This window comes from Mercenaria mercenaria, chromosome 1 (genome assembly GCF_021730395.1).
Source record: "Mercenaria mercenaria strain notata chromosome 1, MADL_Memer_1, whole genome shotgun sequence".
Lineage (NCBI taxonomy): Eukaryota > Metazoa > Mollusca > Bivalvia > Venerida > Veneridae > Mercenaria > Mercenaria mercenaria.
In genome coordinates, this window is record NC_069361.1 from 114,876,803 (window position 1) to 114,903,139 (window position 26,337).

At 36.5% G+C, this 26,337-nt stretch overlaps 1 protein-coding gene across 1 annotated transcript in view; it reads left to right on the plus strand.

The window, feature by feature from the left end:
* LOC123525593 (thioredoxin-related transmembrane protein 1-like) overlaps positions 1-24,338 on the plus strand; it is a 32,802-nt gene extending 8,464 nt beyond the window's left edge. Inside the window, exons 2-6 of the mRNA XM_053530601.1 lie at positions 9,997-10,161; positions 10,961-11,089; positions 11,511-11,556; positions 20,351-20,452; positions 24,240-24,338. Coding sequence (XP_053386576.1) covers positions 9,997-10,161; positions 10,961-11,089; positions 11,511-11,556; positions 20,351-20,452; positions 24,240-24,338 — 541 coding nt within the window. The remainder of the gene's footprint in view (positions 1-9,996; positions 10,162-10,960; positions 11,090-11,510; positions 11,557-20,350; positions 20,453-24,239) is intronic.
* The last annotated feature ends 1,999 nt before the right edge of the window (positions 24,339-26,337 follow it).

The following is a 26,337-nucleotide window of genomic DNA, read 5'->3' on the forward strand; positions in this document are numbered from 1 at the left end:
ATAAAACTATCCCTGTAATTTTTTTATTTATTACATAATTTTGCCAATTTTAAATTATCTCCCTTTAATGGTCATTTTTCACTACTAAGATGTTTCTAAAACATGAACATTTAGCTCTCTAATTTCTAACTTTTTATTTCAAAATTTATAGAAGGTCATTTATCCAAAACAGCATGTTTTATTTTATGACTTTTGAAAAGCTTTTCGAAAAGGCTTAAATTTCGTCATATACCGGTATATATCTAAATTTCTTTAAGTTTCATACATAAAATGTATAGCGAAAATACCACCTAAAGGTACAGTTAGCTCTTTATTTTGATGCTCTTGAATAGGGCCGTGTATCAATGCTATACGTTGGGCACGTAAAAGAACCAAATGAACTGCTTTAGTTCATTTGTATCTCAATTCTTTGACTGAAATTGTCTTAAGTACCTCTCACAAATAACAAACACTACTTGCAGTGAGCAAGACTTCGATTTGTTTTGGAGGAGTTGCTAATAAATACATTTTTTCATATAAAATATGGTACAGTTCATATTTACAGGTGACTCATAAAATTAACAAATAAAATCTCAAAATAAAAAACACCTATCATGCACTGTAAAGGCATTTTCTATTTGAATATTACAATATGCTGTACATGTATAATTCTACAACAGAATGATTTACTAAGATAATAAATGTCTTAGAGAATACATGTACCTGTTTTAACTACGTTTTTCATGATCATTTACATTACATATTGGATTTTTTGCAACTCTTTGCTTAAATATCTATAATGTATTTTGCCTAAAAAAATATTATTGATAAGACACCATGACCGCTCAGGAAAAACCCCACTTTTTTAGCTTGACTATTGAAAGAATAGTAGAGCTATTGGACTCACCCAAGCGTCTGCGTCCCGATTTGGTTAAGGTTTTATATGTAAGCTGGTATCTCAGTAACCACTTGTTGGAATGGATTGAAACCTCACACACTTATTCACTGTGATAAACTGACCTACATTGCACAGGTTCCATAACTCTATTTTACTTTTTTACAAAATTATGCCCCTTTTTCGACTTAGAAATTCTTGGTTAAGGTTTTGTATGTAAGCTGGTATCTCAGTAACCACTTGTGGGAATGGATTGAAACTTCACACACTTATTTACTCTGATAAACTGACCTACATTGCATAGGTTCCATAACTCTATTTTGCTTTTTTACAAAATTATGCCCCCTTTTTGACTTAGAAATTGTTGATTAAGGTTTTGTATGTAAGCTGGTATCTCAGTAACCACTTGTGGGAATGGATTGAAACTTCACACACTTATTCACTGTGATAAACTGACCTACATTGCACAGGTTCCATAACTCTATTTTGCTTTTTTACAAAATTATGCCCCTTTTTCGACTTAGAAATTCTTGGTTAAGGTTTTGTATGTAAGCTGGTATCTCAGTACCCACTAATGGGAATGGATTGAAACTTCACACACTTGTTCACTGTCAAGATCTGATATGAACTGTGTAGGTCCCATAACTCTACTTTGCATTTTTTTCAAAATTATGCCCCTTTTTCGACTTAGCACTTTTTGGTTAAGTTTTTGTATGTAAGCTGGTATTTCAGTATCTACCTATGGGAAAGAGGATTGAAACTTCACGCACTTGTTCACTTTATCAGCTGATAAGCACTGTGATGGTTCCATAACCCTTTTTCCCATTTTTACAAATTTATGCCCCTTTTTCGACTTGAGTATTCATTCAGTTGACAAGGCTGTTGAATAGTCGAGCGTTGCTGTTCTCCGACAGCTCTTAAAGGAGGAAACCTTTACCCGTTGCAAGTGTCAACCTGCCCTCAGGATAATGTTTTACGGGATTTTTAAATTCGAGTTATTTTACATACTTATTGCTCCAACTTTTAACATAACAGTCTTTCAAGAATTACTAGATTTGTCTGAACATATTTGTGTGAACAATACAGTAAAGTATGTTTAAAATTCATGTGACAAACATTACCAGAAATGTTCAAGTATATGAACCTTTTGCTTAAACAAGGCCACGTTGATAATACAAAAATACTTGTAACAGCCACTCTGTTAAGATATAAAATAAACTGAAACTACAACACTGTTTTCGAATTTGAAAATAAAAGCTGACGTGTTGTATCGACAAAGTCAAGCCTAGAACTGAAAACGCTACGTTATCTTGTACATTTGTCCCGCCAAATTACCACGTGACTTTCACGCACAAATGACTCAGTACCCCGCTACACTAAGACATACGTTCTGCTCTATACTTCGTAACGCACAGAACTTTCAATTACGAACGCACTGAAATTTAAGAATGTGTAGATTTATTTAACAGTGGTATTTTACGATCGCACAAATTTATCTATAATATCTTCGACTTTTCATTATTATCGATTACTTCGGCGAATTGGCTTGATAATAAAAATAACTTGCATTTTAGTATCAAGAAAATGGGTGGGGCTTTAGACGAAGCGCTCAGCAAATATTTTGTTTCATTTGCTTTTGTAATAGTAGGCGGGTCTGAATTTGGCAAATCAGATTGACTGATAATCGTTCTTGCGTGGAGGAACACTCTCGTGACTCCGTGAAGTTTTAAATTATGCCCAGAGGCGTAATTCGGTATCAACACGGTGTATTGTCTTCCTTGGTGTATTGTCTTCGTGTATTGCTAAATATAGGATTATCCGTGACACGCTGTGTATAATTATTGATCGGTGATAGTCAGCACGTGTCTATAGTACTATAACGTTGTTTCCGATAGTAAAACAGATGTTTATTTTTATTTACGCAAATTTAAAATTGTTAACTGGAAATTTTTTTCCGCCAAAAAAGTAACTGGCGAATAGCAGTGGAAACCCTGATCCCTAGCTTAATTGGTTATCGGGTGATACACACCTGAGGCATTAATTGTCTTACCACCTACTGTCACCATCTGCAAACAATTAACCATTTAATCTGACCTGTAGGCAATTGTAAAACATGTGCACGTGAGATTTTAGACTGATTCAATAACATTACGTCATTTTACTGCCACCTGCCAAAGTGTACTTTCGTTTTCAATGACCACGATATTTATCGAGCCATCAGAGGATGAGACAGGCTAGTGCTAACACCGAGTTTATATTTCTCAATTTAAATGCTTGCACAACATGCAAAAAATCAACTATGATTTAACAAAAATTGGCGAGTTAATGACAGACTACTCAGAATTTCGGACAAACATGAATTCGGATAAGTGAATTTTATGAAATAAATTGCAATTCATACTGCCTGAAGAATTGACTGCCATTCCTTTGTGATATTGTCATGTGATAATTAACAGGAGAAGAATTCCCAGTTTAAATACATGTAGTTTTAATCTAAATATGGACAGTCCAGTAAAAGAAGGATTCATTTCATTTTTTTTTCTTTTTTTGAAAACTTCATTTCTGAAAAAAAAAAATGACTGCCCTTAAGAGACTGTTTTGACATGATTTCTCCGCAATCTTTTGAGTATTGTATGCTTAAAAATGTCAAAATAATCACTCTCCCCAGATGCAGAAGCATCAACGCATAAAGCAAAAACAATGTTCCTGGTACAATCTTTCATGCAATTCTGAATTTCCTTGGATTAAGTAAAGTGCTATAAGTAATAATCATGCATTCTGTACACAACTGTTGGGACCATTCATCAATTCAATATAGAAAACGATGATTTTTTCATGAAAACGGCTGTTTAGCGCGTAAAAAATCAGCGAATAAAAGTCTCCCTTATTTTTACCCAAATCTCACATTAAAAAATCCCTGTTGTAACAAGTCTCCCTTATTGACCGTCTGAAAATAGGGCATGTATGACATCACATGCTAGGTCAGACAGAGTTCATCTTAGATATGAGGCACATTTGTATTTGTTTTTTATTCATGTATATTTATAGATTGCTATTTAAAAATTAAATAGAAAATAAATCTAACAAAACCCGCAACCACCAGACATCTCAAGGCTTTGATTATGGTTCTTGTCAAGTCTTGAACCACCCCTCGGGTGAATTTTTAGCTCACCTGAGCACTGCTCAGGTGAGTTTTTCTGATCGCTCGATGTCCGGCGTCCGTCGTCTGTCGTCCGTCGTCTGTCAACATTTAGCTTGTGTATGCGATAGAGGCTGTATTTTTCAATTAATCTTCAAGAATATTGGTCAGAATGATAACCTTGATAAAATCTAGGCCGAGTTCGAAAATGGGTCATTTCGGGTCAAAAACTAGGTCACTAGGTCAAATCAAAGAAAAACCTTGTGTATGCGATAGAGGCTGTATTTTTCATTTAATCTTCATGAATATTAGTCAGAATGATAACTTTGATGAAATTTAGGCCGAGTTCGAAAATGGGTCATCTCGGGTCAAAAACTAGGTCACTAGGTCAAATCAAAGAAAAACCTTGTGTATGCGATAGAGGCTGTATTTTTCATTTAATCTTCATGAATATTGGTCCGAATAATAACTTTGATGAAATCTAGGCCGAGTTCGAAAATGGGTCATCTCGGGTTAAAAACTAGGTCACTAGATCAAATCAAAGAAAAACCTTGTGTATGCGATAGAGGCTGTATTTTTCATTTAATCTTCATGAATATTGGTCAGAATGATAACTTTGATGAAATCTAGGCCGAGTTCGAAAATGGGTCATCTCGGGTCAAAAACTAGGTCACTAGGTCAAATCAAAGAAAAACTTTGTGTATGCGATAGAGGCGGTATTTTTCAATTAATCTTCATGAATATTGGTCAGAATGATAACTTTGATGAAATTTAGGCCGAGTTCAAAAATGGGTCATCTCGGGTCAAAAACTAGGTCACTAGGTAAACTCAAAGAAAAACCTTGTGTATGCGATAGAGGCTGTATTTTTCAATTCTTCTTAATGAATATTGGTCAGAATGATAACCTTGATGAAATCTAGGCCGAGTTCGAAAATGGGTCATCTCGGGTCAAAAACTAGGTCACTAGGTCAAATCAAAGAAAAACCTTGTGTATGCGATAGAGGCTGTATTTTTCAATTGATCTTCATGAATTTTGGTCAGAATGATTGCCTTGATGAAATAAAGGCCGAGTTCGAAAATGGGTCATCTCGGGTCAAAAACTAGGTCACTAGGTCAAATCAAAGAAAAACCTTGTGTATGCAATAGAGGCGGTATTTTTCAATTGATCTTCATGAATTTTGGTCAGAATGATATCCTTGATGAAATCTAGGCCAAGTTCGAAAATGGGTCATCTGGGGTCAAAAACTAGGTCACTAGGTCATATCACGTAAAAACCTTGTGTATGCGATAGAGGCTGTATTTTTCAATTGATCTTCATGAATTTTGGTCAGAATGATTACCTTGATGAATTTAGACCAAGTTCGAAAATGGGTCGACTGGGGTCAAAAACTAGGTCACTAGGTCAAATCAAAGAAAAACCTTGTGTATGCAATAGAGGCTGTATTTTTCAACTGATCTTCATGAAATTTAGCCAGAATGATTACCTTGATAAAATCTAGGCCGAGTTCGAAAATGGGTCATCTGGGGTCAAAAACTAGGTCACTAGGTCAAATTGAAGAAAAACATTGTGTATGCAATAGAGGATGTATTTTTCAATTGATCTTCATGAAATTTGGTCAGAGTGATTGCCTTGATGAAATCTAGGTCGATTTTGAATATGGGTTATCTGAGGTCAAAAACTAGGTCACTAGGTCAAATTAAAGAAAAATCTTGTGTATGCGATAGAGACTGTTTTTTTCAATTGATTTTTATGAAATTTGATCAGGTTGATTGCCTTAATGAAATCTAGGTCGAATTTGAATATGGGTCATCTGAGGTCAAAAACTAGGTCACTTGGTCAAATCAAAGAAAAAACTTCTGTATGTGATAGAGGCTGTATTTTTCAGTTGATCTTCATGAATTTTGGTCAGAATGATTGCCTTGATAAAATCTAGGTCAAGTTTAAACATGGGTCATCTAGGGTCAAAAACTAGGTCATATCTAAGAAAATGCTTGTTTTATCGCAAGAGACCAATTTTTTGGTCCAATCTTAATGAAAATTGGTCAGAATATTTGTTTCCATGAAATCACTAGGTCAAACCTGTTTTACACTGTTATGGAGTGTATCTTAGGTGAGCGACCTAGGGCCATCTTGGCCCTCTTGTTATTTTAGTTTTTTTACGCCACATATACCTTGGTTTATCATATGTAATAAGTAGTTCTAAGAAACTTTCATGACAGGTAATATTTTAATATGAAATTAGGTGCTACCTAAAAGGCAGAGCTCCCGTGAAAAATCACCAGTGCCCATTAAAGATTAAAGGAGTGGTGCTGGAATTATGGATCCGTTGTAGAAGGTTTATGTTCAGAACTTCTATTAGGTCTATTGAAATTATAAATATTAATGATAATTCATGTTTTTCTGAATGCATGCCTTAGACTGCATTAAGATTAAATCTCATCATGTGAAAACTAGACAAATATTCTGTATATAATCAAAAGAGAGTTGGGTATAGATGAACATCTGCACCAAGATAAAGAAAAAGACGTTTTTGAATAATTTCTGTTAGTCTTTATATTAAAACGTACTGCATCAACAATTTTACATAAGTTATTATCATACCGGAAACCAGTCACCAATGATAATTGCTTCAAATGGAAAAGCTTGGACTTTGAAAATTTCAAACCTAACAGAACCACACTACGGTAGGCTGATAGCCTAAGGAATTCTGTCCCTTTGCGGGTGAATGTTTGGAAATTAGGACTTAATGTAAATAGTTCATGTTTCAATCCAAAGTTAATAGAGATAAGAATTTAGGTAATCCTGAGAATGACTGTTGTAATTCTTGTGATTGTCATTATTGTCAAATTTTGGTTCTTTTTGGAAGGAAGAATGTGTCCACTTTTCAGGCAAAAGTACTTAACTGCTATAATGTCTGATATGGGAGAATGACAAACATTTACATGTACAAAGCTTGTTTTAAACCCAAAAGACTAGCCATTTTTAAAAGTTAATGATCAGAATTTTACCCTGAGAAAAACATTGTTTGCTGAAATTCCCGAAAACCCCTGTTTATTTACTGAATTTCTAAGTAAACAGTCTATGGCTCTTTTATGGTTAATCTTTTAGCACTGTAGAATAGAGATGGTAGTAGGAACCTTTTTAATGTTTATTGATAATTCATCGCCAATAGTTTTTTTTCGTAGTGATAAACTCTGGTCATTGATTTTTAAGATAACGGATGAAATATATGTGAACGGGGAGAAGAGCAATGTGTGCTTTTCACAGTTCAATGCCTGTATATTTTGACCCCAAAACTTTTTTTAGCTCATCTGATTTTTTGAAAAAAAAATGATGAGTTATTGTCATCACTTGAGCGGTTGTCGGCGTCGGCGTCTGCGTCAGCATTGCCTGGTTAAGTTTTATGTTTAGGTCAACTTTTTCTCTTAAACTATCAAAGCTGTTGCTTTGAAACTTGCAACTCTTGTTCACCATCATAAGCTGACCCTGTAGAGCAAGCAACATAACTCCATCCTGCTTTTTGCAATAATTATTGCCCCTTTTGGACTTAGAAAATCATTTTCTTGGTTGAGTATTATGTTTAAGTCGACTTTTCTCATAAACTATCAAAGCTATTGCTTTAAAACTTGCAACAGGTTTTCACCATCATAAGTGGACACTGTACATCAAGAAACATAACTCTATCCTGCCTTTTGCAAGAATGGTGGCCCTTTTTAGACTTAGAAAATCATGGGTAGGACAGTATTTCTATTATACAAAAAAAAATCAGATGAGCGTCAGCACCCGCAAGGCGGTGCTCTTGTTTTAAAGTTATATCTACTGACTACTGTACAGCCACTATATTGGAACCTGACATCAAAGCAAAACGCTTAAGTTAAATTTCACATGATTTACTTAAGTTTTTACAATATTTTCAAAACCCATTATAATAGTAAAAAAAAATGAAATAAAAAAAAAAGTCTCCTGGTGAGGATCGAACTCCTGACCTCTGGATATCATCGCCATCTCTATAACCACTATACCACTGTGGAGGTATGACGTCACAAAGACAAATTGAAGAATATATAATAAATTTCAGGGGTGGTCTCAAAGGTGTTTACATGATCCTTAAACAGTTTTGGCCTGTTTAGATTGTTAAGAATGGTGCTACCGTGCTAGTATGTCTAATGGTGCGAGTATGTCAACTTTAATGTGGCTTTGCACGTAAGCCACGTTATCTACGTCGTATGAAACTCTGTCAACGGTTTGACCATTACATGTATGTTTTGGCTGTTATAATTTGGAAGGCAGCTAGTGGCTGGAGAACCTAACTCGGTTCCATTGACAGACAGCGTTCTTATTCGTCTGGAACCTGTTCTCTAGCCAAAGTACCATGCATAGGCTAGGGAACCGGAATTTAATTTCTACGCATAAAGCTCCAGATAAACAATTAGAGTTACTTGGTTAAAATTTTCGTTTAGATCCACCTTTTTTCAGAAACTATAAAGGCTACAGCTTTGAAACATTGCTTATTTGTTTAGCATCATTAGTGGACAATGTTGGCAAAAAAGCATAACTCTAACCTGCGTTTAGAATTATGGCCCATTTTGTTCTTAGAAAATCTGAACTATAACTCCTTTTTCTTACAAATTGTCCAGCACATGTCTGCGCAGCTGCCTTGACACCACTTGGCAGATTTAGACCTAACTTCTCAAAACTGATTATTTCTAAACCTTCAGTCTACATATGCATATCATCAGGTTTAATGATTTTCAGCTGAGTTATGGCCCTTGATCTGTCGAATGTTAATGATGTTTAGGCCACTGGCACCAGACCAGAAAGAAAATGCCTCTGTACACGTTATACCCTACCCCTAGATATTCTATAAGAACCATGGTCATGAACGGGAAAATATACTGACCCATTTCAATCACGCATTTCATACCTAAAACACGCAGTTCAGTAAATGTGTACTATGGATATTAAACAAGTGGTAATTTATCTACCATTGTGTACCAGTCACATTTCCTCAGTACTTCTTATCTTAGAAAAACAACGCTTAGTTTATAGTTTTTTCAACGTTACACAAAAAACTTGCTTGAACTTCCCTGGTGAAGTTCCGGTCTAGATTACAAAATCATTCTGATTGGCTGATATGAAAATGTATGTCAGTCATCATTTTACAACACGTGTACGATAAAATGTGTATATGCAGCATAAATGTGTAAAATGAATTAAATAAACAGAACAGATGTATACCAATGTATGATTTCAAATCCAAAATTATATATCCAAGATGAATTTCATTCATCATTTCGAGTTTTATCGTAAAACTGTGAATATTTTGCATTCTGTTTTTGTTTGTTTACATTTCGCCTGACATGTGCACACTGCCGTGACCTCTAGACCGGATGTTCATTAGGGGAGTTCACGCAAGTTTTTTCTGTAACGTTGACAAAAGCATAAAATATGTGGAGCATCTCCGCAATATGGAATATTGAGATAATGTGACTGGTGCACGATGGAAGATAAATTATCACTTGTTCAATATACTAGGTATCCATTCACCGAACTGTGCGTTTTAGATGAGAAATGTACGATTGAATTGGATTAGTGCACTTTCCCGTTCATGACCATGGTTCTTATAGAATACCTAGGGGCAGGGTATAACATATACAGAGGCATTTTCTTTCTGGTCTGGTGCCAGTGGTTTAGGCACTTCTTTATCTGTTTTAGCAGATTTCTTCCAAACCCTTTCTAGTTTCAGCTGAGTTATATCCCTTGATTTGCTGTAAATTTCAGTTTTTTCACAACTTGATGTATACCATTAGTTCAGTGATTTTCACTGGAGTTACGGCTCTTAATTTCTTGTGGCATTTTACAATTTTAGTATTTTAGTGGATGGAGACATACTTTTTTTGTGAAAAAAAGCTCTAGTTGTTATTACAGAAAGGTATGTATTGCAACAAAAGTCTGATTGCTTGTTTTTTTATAAATTTTCAGTATGGCTCCATGGTGCCCTGCATGTAGAGCTTTTCAAGAAACTTGGGATGGTTTTGCAAAGAAATGGAGTCGTGATTTGGATATACAAGTTGGAGTGATTGATGTTACAACAAGCCCAGGTCTTAGTGGACGCTTCTTGATCACAGCACTCCCTTCTATATACCAGTAAGTTATTTATAACATTTACAGAGGGTGTTTTTTACTTACATAAAGTTCATAAAATTATAGTAATAATAATGGGGAGACATATTGATTTACAGCTGTTGATTTGTCTGTCACAGTGTTTGTATGTACAACTCCTCTGGCACCACAAGCACGGATTTACACCTAACTGTACAAAAATTATTGCGTAGCCTGTGTGCAGTTGTGCATTTCATCAGTATTTTCAGATTCGGTGATTTTCAGCTGAGTTATGGCCCTTGATTCATCAAACTTTATGATGTTTGGCCACTTCTCTTATTTTATTGGATGGATTTTCACTAGACCTTACAGGTGGTGGTGGCATTTTACGTCTACGTGATAAGGGATATGATTATGAGACATACGTTTTTCATGAAAAACAAGCTCTAGTTTTGCAGTGTAATTGTATTGTGTTTTAGTTGTAATCGGTTACATTATGCATACTCATTTATGATTTTGTTAATTATTTAACTGAGATTATTACGGTTACTTTGTACATTTATTAGATTATAACCTTATTCTACCAAAATGATGATTGACGTTCTAATATGAAAAAATCATGACATTGAACATTTTCATTAAATCATAGCTGTATTAACAACATATTGACTTTATTAGGTGCCATGTAAGAGTGCTTACACATTTGATTTCCTGTTTTGTATGAAAAACGACATTTCAGAAACAAAATGATATAGCAGTAGGATGTTACACTTAATTAAAACATTAATTAAGCTACCTCGATTGTTGATAATGCACATAAGGAGTCCTGTTTTAACCTTTTAAGTGTGAAGGATGGAGTATTCCGACAGTATGTGAGTGGACGGACAGAAAGTGATCTCATTACATTTGTAGATGATAAAAGGTGGCAAGATGTACAACCTGTTTCCAGATGGACAGCTCCAGATTCAATACAGTAAGTACATGTACATTGTTTTACTTGGCAGTGGCAGTTAAAGATAACCTCAAAAATTACGTCTCTGTGAAATGCTAATGGTGTCAAAAAATGGTAAAAAATAAATAATGGTTTTGTACTGTAGAAAGGATGTTATTCCGGAGACAGGTTTGAAATCAACTATAATCAGGTCTGTATTTTTTGTCATTTTTCGAGGAAAGGCAGGTTTAAACATTTGTTGGTTTAATTAATGCTTAATTTCCTCAGTTATTAATTTTGAGGAAAAAATATTGATCTTTCATTACACTGTAGAACAAAATATCTCACAGAAACAGTCAGCTCCGATTTAAATTTTTGTTATGTAGTTTATTAAAATTACTGGTAGACTTGTAACCTAGATTTTCTGCTTTCATTCGTAGTTTCCTTTTCTTCTGTATTACAGGATGGGCATGGTGGGATTATTTTTCAAGATGGCAATGAAAATAAGGGTAAGTTATATGGTAAATGCCATAAGCTTGGCTTTTCATTCAAAGCCCGCCCGCTTAGCTCAGTAGGTAAGAGCGTTGGTCTACGGATCTCGGGGGCGCGAGTTCGATCCTCGGGCGGGGCGTATGTTCTCCGTGACTATTTGATAAACGACATTGTGTCTGAAATCATTAGTCCTCCACCTCTGATTCATGTGGGGAAGTTGGCAGTTACTTGCGGAGAACAGGTTTGTACTGGTACAGAATCCAGGAATACTGGTTAGGTTAACTGCCCGCCGTTACATGACTGAAATACTGTTGAAAAACGGCGTTAAACCCAAAACAAACAAACAAACAAAACTTTTCATTCAAAACTTTAATGCTGTTTTATTATATGTTTCTTTCAGTATCTTTATTATGCCCACCTTCAAAGAATCTGGGACATATTGCTTTGCACATTTTGGTTGTGTCAGTCTGTCTGTATGTCTGTCCCGCAGTAGATCGAATAGTTTCTGTTTAGTAACTTGAGAACCACTTGACCCTGAGCACTTAAACTTAAACTTGGTAGCATGATTTGGCTTATGAAGTAGATGATTGCGATTGTTTTGTAGGTCAAGGTCACAGAGGCCTTAACCTTTAGAACAGTTTCATGTTGATAACTTGAGAACCATTTTACCCAGAACCTTCAAACTTGATAGCATGATCTTGCTTATAAAGTAGATGACCCCTATTGTTTTTGGGACAGGAAGTCAAAGGCGTGAACCTTGAAAACTGTTTCCATTCAATAACTCAAGAACCACTTGACCCAAAACCTTCAAATTTAGCATGATTGGATTTATGAAGTGGATGACCTCTATGTTTTTTGTGGTCAACAGTTAAAAGGTCAAGGTCACAGGGACCTGAACATTGAAAACTATTCCTGCATAGTGACTTGAGAACCTTTTGACACAGAACCTTAAAACTTGGTAGCATGATTTGGTTATGCAGTAGAAGATCCCTGTTGTTAGCTCACCTGTCACAAAGTGACAAGGTGAGCTTTTGTGACCGTGCGGTGTCCGTCGTCCGTCGTCCGTCCGTCCGTGCGTGCGTCCGTCCGTCCGTCCGTAAACTTTTTGCTTGTGACCACTCTAGAGGTCACATTTTTCATGGGATCTTTATGAAAATGGGTCAGAATGTTCATCTTGATGATATCTAGGTCAAGTTCGAAACTGGGTCACGTGCCAACAAAAACTAGGTCAGTAGGTCTAAAAATAGAAAAACCTTGTGACCTCTCTAGAGGCCATATATTTCACAAGATCTTCATGAAAATTGGTCGGAATGTTCACCTTGATGATATTTAGGTCAAGTTCGAAACTGGGTCATGTGCCATCAAAAACTAGGTCAGTAGGTCTAAAAATAGAAAAACCTTGTGACCTCTCTAGAGGCCATATATTTCATAAGATCTTCATGAAAGTTGGTCAGAACGTTCATCTTGATGATATCTAGGTCAAGTTCGAAAGTGGGTCACGTGCCATCAAAAACTAGGTCAGTAGGTCAAATAATAGAAAAACCTTGTGACCTCTCTAAAGGCCATATTTTCCATGGGATCTGTATGAAAGTTGGTCTGAATGTTCATCTTGATGATATCTAGGTAAAGTTCGAAACTGGGTCACGTATGGTCAAAAACTAGGTCAGTAGGTCTAAAAATAGAAAAACCTTGTGACCTCTCTAGAGGCCATATATTTCATGAGATCTTCATGAAAATTGGTCTGAATGTTCACCTTGATGATATGTAGGTCAAGTTCGAAAGTGGGTCACGTGCCATCAAAAACTAGGTCAGTAGGTCAAATAATAGAAAAACCTTGTGACCTCTCTAGAGGCCATATTTTGCATGGGATCTGTATGAAAGTTGGTCTGAATGTTCATCTTGATGATATCTAGGTCAAGTTTGAAAGTGGGTCATGTGCCTTCAAAAAGTAGGTCAGTATGTCAAATAATGAAAAAACATTGTGACCTCTCTAGAGGCCATATTTTTCATGGGATTTTTATGAAAGTTGGTCTGAATGTTTTTCTTGATGATATATAGGTCAAGTTTGAAACTGGGTCACGTGCCTTAAAAAACTAGGTCAGTAGGTCAAATAATAGAAAAACCTTGTGACCTCTCTAGAGGCCATATTTTTCGTGGGATCTGTATGAAAGTTGGTCTGAATGTTCATCTTGATGATATCTAGGTCAAGTTTGAAACTGGGTCAACTGCGGTCAAAAACTAGGTCAGTAGGTCTAAAATAATTAAAATCTTTTGACCTCTCTAGAGGCCATATTTTTCAATGGATCTTCATGAAAATTGATCTGAATGTTCACCTTGATGATATCTAGGTCAGTTTCGAAACTGGGTCACGTGCGATCAAAAACTAGGTCAGTAGGTATAAAAATAGAAAAACCTTGTGACCTCTCTAGAGGCCATATTTTTCATGAGATCTTCATGAAAATTAGTGAGAATGTTCACCTTGATGATATCTAGATCAAGTTCAAAACAGGGTCACGTACCTTCGAAAACTAGGTCCATAGGTCAAATAATAGAAAAACCTTGTGACCTCTCTAGAGACCATATTTTTCAATGGATCTTCATGAAAATTGGTCAGAATTTTTATTTTGATAATATCTAGGTCAAGTTCAAAACTGGGTCACATGAGCTGAAAAACTAGGTCACTATGTCAAATAATAGAAAAACCGACGTCATACTCAAAACTGGGTCATGTGGGAAGAGGTGAGCGATTCAGGACCATCATGGTCCTCTTGTTTTTTGTTGTGATCGCTCACTGTCCGGCCATTGTCCGGCCGGCCGGCGTCCGTTCATCCACACTTTCCTTTAAACAACATCTCTTCTTAAACCACATAGCCAATTTTGATAAAACTTCACAGGGATGATCCTTGGATGGTCTTTAAAAATTGTTCAAAGATTTGAATTCCATACAGAACTCTGGTTGCCATGGCAACTGAAAGGAAAAACTTAAAAAATGTTCTTGTCCAAAACAACAAGGCCTAGGGCTTTGATATTTGGTATGTAGCATCATCTAGTGGGCCTCTACCATGGTTGTTCAAATTATCCCCCTAGGGCAGTCTTCGCCTTAATTTTTTTTCAGTACTTGTCATTTTGGGCAAGTAAGTTAAGAAAATCACTTGCCCAAAAACATTTTTACTTGCCCGAAATCATTTTGTTTATATGATGTATTTTGGGGTTTATGTTTAATTCAACATTCAGTTATTTAAATGGTAGTCAATTAACCTACTCACACTATCCATGGGCAGGCTAAGCCAACGTAAGTGGATAACCAATATTCAAGTAATTACCTAGCAGACAGAAATTACGGGAGAAGACTGTAGAAAAAAGTATTATCTATACCGGTAACCAGTTATATGCCAGTTGTTGGGTTCAGATTTGCACTACCCTTCTGAAACTTACTTTTTTAGTCAGGGCCTTTGTATATAGTGTAGTTGTTCAAACTGCAATAATGGATCAGACTTGTTATATTCTACAACACCAGTGCCTATACCCAAGTTCTGAACTAAATTTTTACAGTCAGTTTTCATATTTATATGAATTTTATATGAGCTAGTACAATTTATATGAAAACCTTTCATGTTTGAGGCACCATATTTTAATAGAATCTAAAAAGAAATAGAATAAAATAACTGTTTTGGCTTCAGTGCAGATTAGGTGTCTTTGTTACAAGTCTTTCAGTTTTCCATTTATAAAAAAGAAAACAAACTAATACAGTTCCTCAGCAACATTATAAAATTGTACAAAAAATATTAATCTAAGGTACATTTTTATACACTTGGATATATCTTCAGCAGAATTAGGTCAAATTACATCAGTCATCTCACAATGTCAAACAGGTTAACTTTCATCCCACATCAAAGAGTAATGCTGAAAATCAATAAAGATAATGTTGCCCACAGTTGCTCTTTGAAGTGCCAACAGTAAAAACCGAGACCACTTTTCTGTGGTAAACATGGATGGTACCTCCAATTTTTAGGTGTATTTTGACATATCTGTACCTTGTAAGAATTTTTTCTTTTTGTTTTTGGTTAAAGCAATGGTACTCAGGTGAGCGATATAGGGCCATCATGGCCCTCTTGTGTTACTATAAATAGCTTATTTAGTAACTTTTTTATTATTGGCCGTAGGGAAAAACCGAGACCACTTTTCTGTGGTACAACATGGATGGTACCTCCAATTTATAGGTGTTTTTTGACATATCTGTACCTTTAAGAAAATTTCAACTATATTTTCTCATGATTCTTTTGATTGATCTTGGTTATGATTTTTTGACCTTCTTGTCCTTAAGTGCAATGATAACAGGTGAGCGATATAGGGCCATCATGGCCCTCTTGTTTTTTTAAATATTTTAAAAGTTGGATAAATTTACAAAATTCGAAAGTAAGTAGTACCTTTATCTCCTTTATTTTTGATCGGGGGAAAAAATGTTTTATTAAGCTAAGTTTACACTATGTTCCCGGCGACCACGGCAGCCCCGTTTGCCCAAAACGTATTGCGCCGTGGGATTTTGGCCAATTTTGTCTCCATATCCAAGTTTTGTTAGGTTGTGCTAAGTTTCATCACGGATTATCACGGTATCCGTGACGGGCCGTTGGGGTAAAGAAGCGGCTCCTCCAAGGCGGACTAAGTTTCGGGCCGCGTTCTACCAGGGATGCATGTACGTTGCTTCCCGGTCCGACGCGTTCTGATGGGATCCCTCACGTTTTTCACGTCTTCTTCCAGGTCTGATGCGTTTTTCACGTTATGTAAAGGCCTTCTACGGATCAAACGTGTACGCCGGAGAGCTTTAGAGCACGTTTGTGCCCACGGTATAAAGAAAGCCCCTCAACTAATAGCAATCATTGTATCAAGATACTTCGACAAGTGAACATGAATGCCCAAGACGAAGAAGATTTTGTGTTTTCTTGTTTGTTTGCTGCAGTTATCCAGTCTTTGCGTCAGCAAGAAGGCCCTATAATTCTGGCTTCTGCTTTTCGTCGGATAGCTGGTGGGAGGCTTCGAAGACTTCCATCGATGTAGTAGCCAAACGCAGTTGATGGGTGTGCCTTATTTTGTCACTGGGTCAGGAAAGTTTCCAAGAGGCCCATAAGGGCACCTGGGTTAGCGCTGGCTGTAGACGACGTGTGCGTAGAATCTGTGTGCCGGCAGATAGAGCGTCTTCTGGAGCCTCAGGAGCAGGTGGAGATGTGGAAGATGTAGCAAAAGAAGAAGGATGAAGTCGGGCATTGAAGCTCGCAACGGTCCTTCTGGGCATCTGAGTGATGTGCTCCGACAGGAACTGGAAGTGCTGCCAAATCCACCTGATGAAATAGAATTTGAAATTTATAACTTATACGAAAATATCTGTATAAATTATAATTATTATTACTATTATTATTATTATTAAACTACTTCTAGAGGTAAAGCTGTCACTACAAATAATATTACAAGTATTAAGAGCAATCCCGGCGCAGAAATAAAGTGTGACTTACCGTTCGGTGGCAGTGAAGCCATCTGCAGCTTGCCCTGACTTGGTGGCCGCTTCCTTTAGTTTACCAAGCTTGGTGCAGCATGCTGTCGTACCACGTCTTGAGTTCGTTAGGGGTGCGTTTCATCTGCCTGGCCTGCTCCGCCCACAGCCTGTCTTTTGCCGCCGCGTCTTTGTAACCAGCAAGCCTCTTGGAGTACAGCGTTGGATTATGCTGCAAGAAGTCAATAATGGTCTCCTTCTCTTCCTCCGAAAAGTTGGCAACGACCCTAGGGACTGCCCTCTTTCTAGTACATGCGTCGTCTTCTACCTCCTCGTTCTCATTGGCAGGGACTGGGTTAGCAGGAGCAGTAACCTCCTCTTGATCTGGCGGCATTGAATAGGGAAGAGGACTTTCAGACCACTCCTCAACTGGTATTAGGTATTACCTGTGCAGGACGTGGGGTGGGGGGGGGGTCTTTGTTCGTTGCTTCCTTGGTGGCATTTCAAAGCTTGATCAAGTTATTATTGTTTCGTCGTCGGCTTCTCAGACTCAGATGAAGCTCTCCTGCCTGCCGCGGCCTTTTTATACACCTTTCAAGACTGCGTGCACCGTGTCAGACCGTAGTAGAACACAACGTACCGTAGCACACAGGCCTGTAAAGCGTCACACACCGGGACGCACCGTAATTCAAACGTAACGAAACGGCTATTATACACCCTAGCTTGCCGTGAGAACCGTGAATGAACGGTGCACAACGTGACAAAACTGGAAAGGAACTTCAGATGCCGGGGAATACATATGATTCCCGTCCTACTACGGATCACTTCCCAGTTTTGTAACGGCCTATTACGTACTGTCACGTTTTGTAGCGTTTCTCCCGTTTTACTACGGTCTAGCACGGTTCTTATCCGCACCGTGGCTGCCGTGGCAAATTTTTTGACAGTTTAAAAATCTGGCCCGGCATCCACGGCAATTACGGTCTGTCACGTTTGCCTATTCCGTCCCCCAACGTTGTTTCACGTTCATCCCGTTTTCTCCACGGTGGTCTGAACCGTGATTGCCGTGGCCACCGGGAACATAGTGTAAACGTAGCTTTACTATCGAAATGTTCTTTTCTGCAAGAATAAAGTTATTTGCTGAATTAAGTTACAAGATATTGATTTCCCCGATAACTATTTAAATCATCATCACTCCCAGTTTTTGTGTCATTGGTCAATTCCATTACGTGTTGTCTCAAACACTTGGGGTATTTTCGGAAACTTTTAATCCAATTATTTTTATATATTGCAAATCTGAAGCCATCAATTCAAACATAAATATATGAAAGCTAGTATTTAGGACGTTCATTTCAGATTCATGAAATTCTTTTTGTAATTATTGTAAAAATTAAGGGACTTAAATTTCGGAAAATGCACTTGTCCGTTCGGGCAACCACCTGAAAACTTTGGCTTGCTCGAAACAGGATCTACTTGTCCCGGACTTCAGGCGACCCAGTTGCGACAAAGACTGCTAGGGTCTAATATGGCCCACCCCAGGGGTCACATGGTTTATATAGACTTAAATAGGGAAAAACTTTGAAAATCTTCTTGTCCAAAACAGTAAGGCCTAGGGCTTTGATATTTAGTATGTAGCATCATCTAATGGGCCTCTACCAAGATTGTTCAAATTATCCTCCTAGGATATAATATGGCCCCGCCCTGGGGATCACATTGTTTCTATAGACTTATATAGGGGAAAATTTTGAAAATCTTCTTGTCAAAAACAAAAGGGCCTATGGCTTTGATATTTGGTATGTAGCATCATATAGTGGGCCTCTACCAAGATTGTTCAAATAATCCTCCTTGGGTGAAATATGGTCCCGCCCAGGGGGGTTTCAGGTGAGCGATATAGGGCCATTATGGCCCTCTTGTTTGGGTAAATAGTTCAAATGACAAGGTCACAGGGACCTGAACTTTGAAAACTATTTATGCCTTTTAACTTGAGAAGCACCTGAAGCTTGATAGGATGATTAGGCATAAAGTGGAGATGACCCTTACTCCCCCCAACCCCATTTGAAGAAGGGGGGCATCTTGTGTGAACATGTTGGTCAGTCAGTAAGTTGCTATTTTCAGGTTATTCATTATGTCTCCCACCACACAGTGGTGTGGGAGACATGTTGATTTACTCCAGTCTCTGTGTGTGTGTCTGTCACAAAGCTTGTCCGCACTCTTAAGTCAAACATTTCTTATCTGATTTTCACGAAACTTGAACAAAATGTGTTTGACCATAAGACCTCGGCCAAGTTCGATAACTAGCCAAATCGGTCCAGGCGTCTTGGAGTTATGGCCCTCGAATTACCAAAAATCGGTCTTTTTACTCTTGTCCGCACTCTAATTCGAATATTTCTCATCCAATCTTCACCAAACTTAAACAAAATGTGTTTGACCATGAGACCTCGGCCAAGTTTGATAACTAGCCAAATCGGTCCAGGCATTTTGGAGTTACGGCCCTTGAATTATCGAAAAATTGGCCTTTTTACTCATGTCCGCACTCTTAATCAAACATTTCTCATCCGATCTTCACCAAACTTGAACAAAATGTGTTTGACCATGAGACCTCGGCCAAGCTTGATAACTAGTCAAATCGGTCCAGGCATTTTGGAGTTACGGCCCTTGAATTATCGAAAAATCAGCTTTTCTACTCTTGTCCGCACTCTAAGTCGAACATTACTCATCCGATCTTCACCAAACTTGAACAAAATGTGTTTGACCATGAGACCTCGGCCAAGTTCGATAACTAGCCAAATCGGTCCAGGCATTTTAGAGTTACGGCCCTTGAATTACCTAAAAATCCGTCTGTTTACTCTTGTCCGCTCTCTAAGTCGAACATTTTTCATCCGATCTTCACCAAACTTGAACAAAATGTGTTTGGCCATAAGACCTTACCCAGATTCGATAACTAGCCAAATCCGCCCAGGCATTTTTGATTTATGGCCCCTGAATTACTGATTGGATCCACTCATCCAGACCATCTAATTGGATCCACTCATCTATAACATCTAGAGAAACTAACATTTTTCATAGGGGCAGTTGTGGGAGACATGCGCTTTTCTCAAAAGCATCTCTAGTTAGACTTGTGGTAGTGATTTCTACAAATAGCTTAAACATGGTTGGCAGTGTTGGAATTTATTCAACTGCAGTAACCAACTACCTGCTTGTAGGTGAGCTTAAATATTTTCCAAACATTTTTTGGTCAGATCAGTAGGTCAAACTACATGGTCAAGGCCTACTTGAACATTTTGGATGCTGTGTGTCTGGTGATAGAAATTGTCATTTTACTGTTGCAGGCATTTTACACACTGATGACAGAGGAGTATGGGATACCAGAGTGGGGATGTTATGTAATATTTGCCTTGCTGACTATAGTGACAGGGTTACTCTTGGGACTGGTAAGCTGTTTTTGTACATAAAAATGTTAAGAACCCCAGTAGGTTTGCAATAAAAGTACACAAATTTACAATTATCCAGACAAGAAAATTCATGCAACGAAGCAGTGTCTGAATATTTTGTCCAGATTTGAAAGAAATACAAAACAGTGCGTGACCTGTATCTTTTAAAAGTTTTATCACGTCCTATATTTATTTTAGATATTGGGATTATTAATTGATATTCTTGGTAATAGATACAGTTCTGATTTTACTACCTTGCACACTTTTGTGATGAAACATGTATTATACCAATGTACATGTTGTTTACGAACTACATGATTTATTTAACACATTTGTTTATCACATAGTTTTTGTACATTTCCAGTTACTGGTGTGTTTATAAGAGCAATATTTGTGTTAATGTGACATATATATCACCAGTTCCTAGCATGTTTATAAATGTGCAACATAGCGTAGTTGTCTACATGTATTTCCAGATTCTAGGGTGTTTATGTGATACTCACATAAATGCCCAATGTAAATTTCCCATTAGTTTAATAATATATCATATTCCTGTGTGATTGCAAAATCGATATTTTCCTTTCTATATGATATAATCTGTAATTTAATATCACTTGTGCTGCAGCACTATTTTGGTTTTCTGTAGGCATGTGATATATTTTTTTAGATCTCCAGTACAGTGATTGATACTTTCGCATTAATTAAAGACTGCAGCAATCAGTTTTGACGAGGCACTTATGATTATATTATAGGATTGAAGTATTTTCTCTGGTGTACATGCATGTGTTAACCCTGCCGATTTTTCTTTTTTAACGATTTGCTGTCCGTGCCAAAAATTCCGACAACTGTTTAAATAATTTTGAATCAAGACTATGATCATTGGATCAGAAATGATCTAACTAAGAAAAGAGTGTTCACACTTGCATATTTTGTTTAGAAATAAGAAAGTTACAGCCGTATTTCGATTGTTACTGCTGTCGGTTTCGGCACTGATGCAAGGCTAAAATACGCACATAGATATAGGGGGCAACGATAAGAGAAAGCCTAAGCCTATCCATAATATTACTTGAAAAAAGTCTTTGGGCGCTCTCTAGTTAGAACTGAGGACTACTGTCTTTGCTATATTGGGTAGTAATAATCTACTTTTTATTGATACTTCATTTGACTCATTATTAGCTCATCTGATTTTTAGCTCGACTATTCGAAGAATAGTCTAGCTATTCTACTCACCCTGGCGTCGTGTCGGCTCGGCGTCACACCTTGGTTAAGTTTTTGCATGCAAGTACATAAAAGCCATCAATTAAAAGGGATAAGCTTTGAACTTATTTTTTCTTTTTCTAGGGGCAATAACCAACCTCTCTGGGACAAGTCCCAAACTCTGACATGTATTTTGAGCAAATTATTTCCCCCTTTTGGACTTAGAAAATTTTTTGGGTTTAAAATTTTACATGCAAGTTACTATCTCCCAAAAATAATGCAGATATTGATTTGAAACTTCACCATGTGTCTTTGGGGTTTAAAACTAGTTGATAGCAGCAAGTCCCATAACTCTGACTTTCATTTTTGGCCAAATTATGCCCCCTTTTGGACTTAGAAAATTCTGGTTAAAGTTTTGCATGCAAGTTTCAACACTATTTCTAAAGGTATATAGATTTGAAATTATTTTTTCTTTTTCTAGATCAATTACCAACCTCACTGGGTCAAGACCCATAACTTCTGACATGTATTTTTAGCAATTATGCCCCCTTTTAGACTTAGAAAATTCTGGTTAAAGTTTTACATGCAAGTTTTTCTCCAAAACTAATGCAGATATTGATTTGAAACTTCACATGTGTTTCGAGGTTATAAAAAAAGTTGATAGCAAACAAGTCCCATAACTCTGACCTTCATTTTGGCCAAATTATGCCCCCCTTTTGGACTTGAAAATTCTGGTTAAAGTTTTGCGTGCAAGTACATACAGCTATTTCTAAAAGGCATATAGATTTGAACTTATTTTTTCTTTTTCTAGATCAATTACAACCTCACTGGATCAAGTTCCATAACTCTGACATGTTTTTTGAACAAATTACCCCCCTTTTAGATTAAAAAATTTTTGGTTAAATTTTTACATGAAAGTTTTTATCCCCAAAACAAATGCGATATTGTTTTTGAACTTCACATGTGTCTCCGGGGGTTAAAAAAATAGTTGATAGCAGCAACCCCATAACTCGACCTTCATTTGGCCAAAATTATCCCCCCCTTTTGGGACTTAGAAAATTCTGGTTAAAGTTTTGCGTGCAAGTACATAAAATTTTACAAAAAGGCATAAGTTTAAAATTATTTTTTTTTTTTCTAGATCAATTACTACCTCACTGGATCAAGTTCCAAAAATTTGGGATAAATTTTGGGAAATTATCCCCTTTTGGATTTTTGAAAATTCGGGTTTTTAAAGTTTTACATGCGGTTTCTATCCCCAAAAAACTAAGAAATTAAATTGAACTTACGGTTAGGGTTTAAAACTAGTTGATGCACAAGCCCCATAATGAATAATTTTGGCAAATTTTTCCCCTTTTTGAACTTAAAACTTTTTTGTTTTTTAAACCTTTTTGGGTAATTTTCCTCCCTCGGGGACAAATTTGAAATTGAGTTGGCGTCTACGGAAGCTCTTTTTAAAAAAAATGATGAGTTATTTCATCACTTGAGGGGTTGTCGGGTCAGCGTTGCCTGTTAAGTTTTATGTTTAGGTCAGCTTTTTCCAACTATCAAAGTATTGCTTTGAAATTTGGGAATACTTTTCACCTATAAGCTGACCCTTATAGCAAAAAAACATAACTCCATTTGTTTTTTGCAAGATTTATGGCCCCTTTTTATTAGAAAAATATAAAATTTTTTTTTAAATTTTATTTTAGGTCAATTTTTCCCTAAACTATAAAGCTTTTGCTTTGAAATTTGGGAATACTTGTTCACCACATAAGCAGACCCTGACATCAAGAAAAAAAATCCTCTTGTTTTTTTGCAAGTTTTATTCCCCCTTTTGGACTTAGAAAATCATTTTTTGGTTAATTTTTATGTTTAGGTAAGCTTTTCCTAAACACAAAGCTTTTGTTTAAAACTTGCAGCACTTTTCACCATCATAATTTGACTTTACAGCAAGAAAAACCCACCCGCTTTTTGCAAGATTAGGGCCCCTTCGGATTAGAAAATATATTTTTCTTTGTTAATTTTATGTTTAGTAAAATTTTTCTTTTAAAACTATCAAAGTTTTGCTTTGAAACTGAACCCCTTTTTTCACCATCATAAGCTGACCCTGTACAGCAAGCAACATAACTCCATCCTGCTTTTTGAAATAATTATTCCCCCTTTTGGACTTAGAAAATCATTTTTTTGGTTGAGTATTATTTTAAGTCAATTTTTTTTCCAAAAACATCAAAGTTTTGTTTTAAAACTTGCAAAGTTTTTCACCATATAGTGGACACTGTACATCAAAAACATAATATATCCTGTTTTTTGCAAGAATAGGCCCTTTTAGACAGCAATCTGGGTAGGCAAATTTCTATTCCCCAAAAAAAAAAAACAGATGAGCGTCAGCCCCCCGCAAGGGGGTGCTCTTGTAGGTTTTTCCAGAAAATTTATTTGATTTTTAACATTTTCGGTATAATGAAAAAAAATATTGCATTACCGAGGGGGTTTGTATGAAAAATTTCCCCTTGAAAATCATATAGACCTCGGCTTTATATATTACTGATTTCTGTATTTTTACATTTTCAGTGTGTTTATTGAATATGCGTCTTTCTTCTTATTTTTCCAGTTACTGGTATGTTTATGTGATGTGATTAGCCCAACAAAGGAGATTCCCCCCCATACCACAGGGATTAATGCAGCCTCATTTAGAAAAGGAAAGCTGTGAAAGGCAGCGTGGTCCTTCTTCGGTTTTTTGAAACCGAAAAGCCCTTAAATTTTAGGCTGTCCTTGAAATCCCCTTTTGAAAAATTAAGTGAAAAAACACTAAAAAACCAAAAGTATAAAATTTTGAAACAATAAATTAAATTTTAACCCAAAAATACTGAAAAAAGGGCGTCGTAATTTTTTTTGTTAAAAATTTCGAGACAAGAAACAGAAAATTGAAGATAATTTGAAAGAAAATAATGTTATTTGGTCACTTACCAGTCTGGTAATACTCTTAAAAGACTGCATTTTATAAAAAGATTATATGGGTGTACGTTAATTTCTGATATAATTATCCAATTTAGAAATAAGGTCAAGTTTTTGCTTTTTGTAGTTTAAAGATGTGGTTTTGAGAAAAATAGTCATTGAAAATTGAATTTGTCTTGAATGTTTTCTGTAAACCATATGGGTCTATGTTTTTGTGATTAAATTGCTAAAAAAGGTGAGTTTGAACTGGGATTAACACTATTTTTCAAGTCTGTTCCAGTTAACCTAATTAGTGTTCTATGATTATGTACAAAAACTTTCTTGTTCTCCTTTTAATTAAATGTCAAGTTTACCTTGTGTTTCAGTGACAATAAATCTGGATGGTTGGGCAGCAGTGTCCCTTGAATGGAAAAAAAGTTACATGCTTAGTTTATTGAGAATGCCTTCACTTTTTGTATTGATAAACCCTATACAATATTGGGTTACTAAAACATAGATGAAAGTAAACACCACCTTTGAATAGACAAGTTTGTCCTCCAAAATTTTGGGGAATGTTTCCCTTTTTTGATTTGGACGGTGCGGGACAGTATTGGACTGTCCAAAAAATGGCGAAATTTTTGTCTTGTGCACAATAAACCCCTACTTCCGGTTTCAATCTGAAAAAATTTGCCATTGTTGGAGATGAACATGAAAACAGTCTCATTTCATGCAGAATGTATTCGAGCATTGAAAAAGTGTGATTGAAGTACTCATTCTACACAAATTTGCCTCAAAAGTGGGAAAATCAGGATCTGTTCACTTTGGACTTTGACTACACCACAAAAGCACATTTTTGACCGACTTGCTGACCTTATTCCTATAAGAAATATTTTTATCAAATTTTAAAAAATTTTGTTTAACCTGAGGTGAAGTGCTCAAGGTGGCTTTTTTTGATCGCCCTGTGTCCTCCCCTTTTGAGTCATCATCCCTCCCTCGTCAACAATTTGACTGTTTAAAACTTAAAAGGGCACAATTTTGACCAATCTTAATGAAACTTGGTAGAATGTTACCCTAATAAAAACTTGGCGAGAAACAAATTTGGGGGGATCTGGGGGAAAAATAGGTAGATCAAAAGGGAAAAATTTTTAACACCTGAGGTCAAATTTTTGCCCAATCTTAATGCAATCGGGGCAGAATGATCCTCAAAAAAATTTTGGAGGAGTTTGAATTTGGGGCATCACTGGGGTCAAAAATTAGGTCCAGGGCAAATCAAATAAAAGCTTGTTTTAAAATTAGAGGTCAAAATGTTGGCCCAATCATAAAGAAACTTTGGGCAGGAGTTACCCTCAATAAAATCTTTGGGCGAGTTCAAAAATTTTTGGGTATTGGGGTAAAAAAATAGGTCACGGTCAGATCAAAGGAAAAAAAAGTTAACACTTAGAGGTCACAATTTTTTTGCCCAATCTTAAAGAACTTTGGGCAGAATGTTTCCTTTAAAAAAATCTTTAGGATTTGATATTGGGGCATCTGGGTCAAAAAATAGATCACCGGGGCAAATCAAAAAAAAAGTTGTAACTGGAGAGGGCCCCATTTAACTACTCTTCATGAAACGGTCAGAATGTTAAACCTTTTATGATTCAAGGCCGTTTGAATCTGGGTCATTAGACAAAAAAAAGGGCACAAAGGGGTTTAAAACAAAGGAAAAAAATTGTTACACTCTAGGGTCACAAATTTTTGGCCCCAAACTTAAAAAAACTTGGGCAAATTTACCCTAA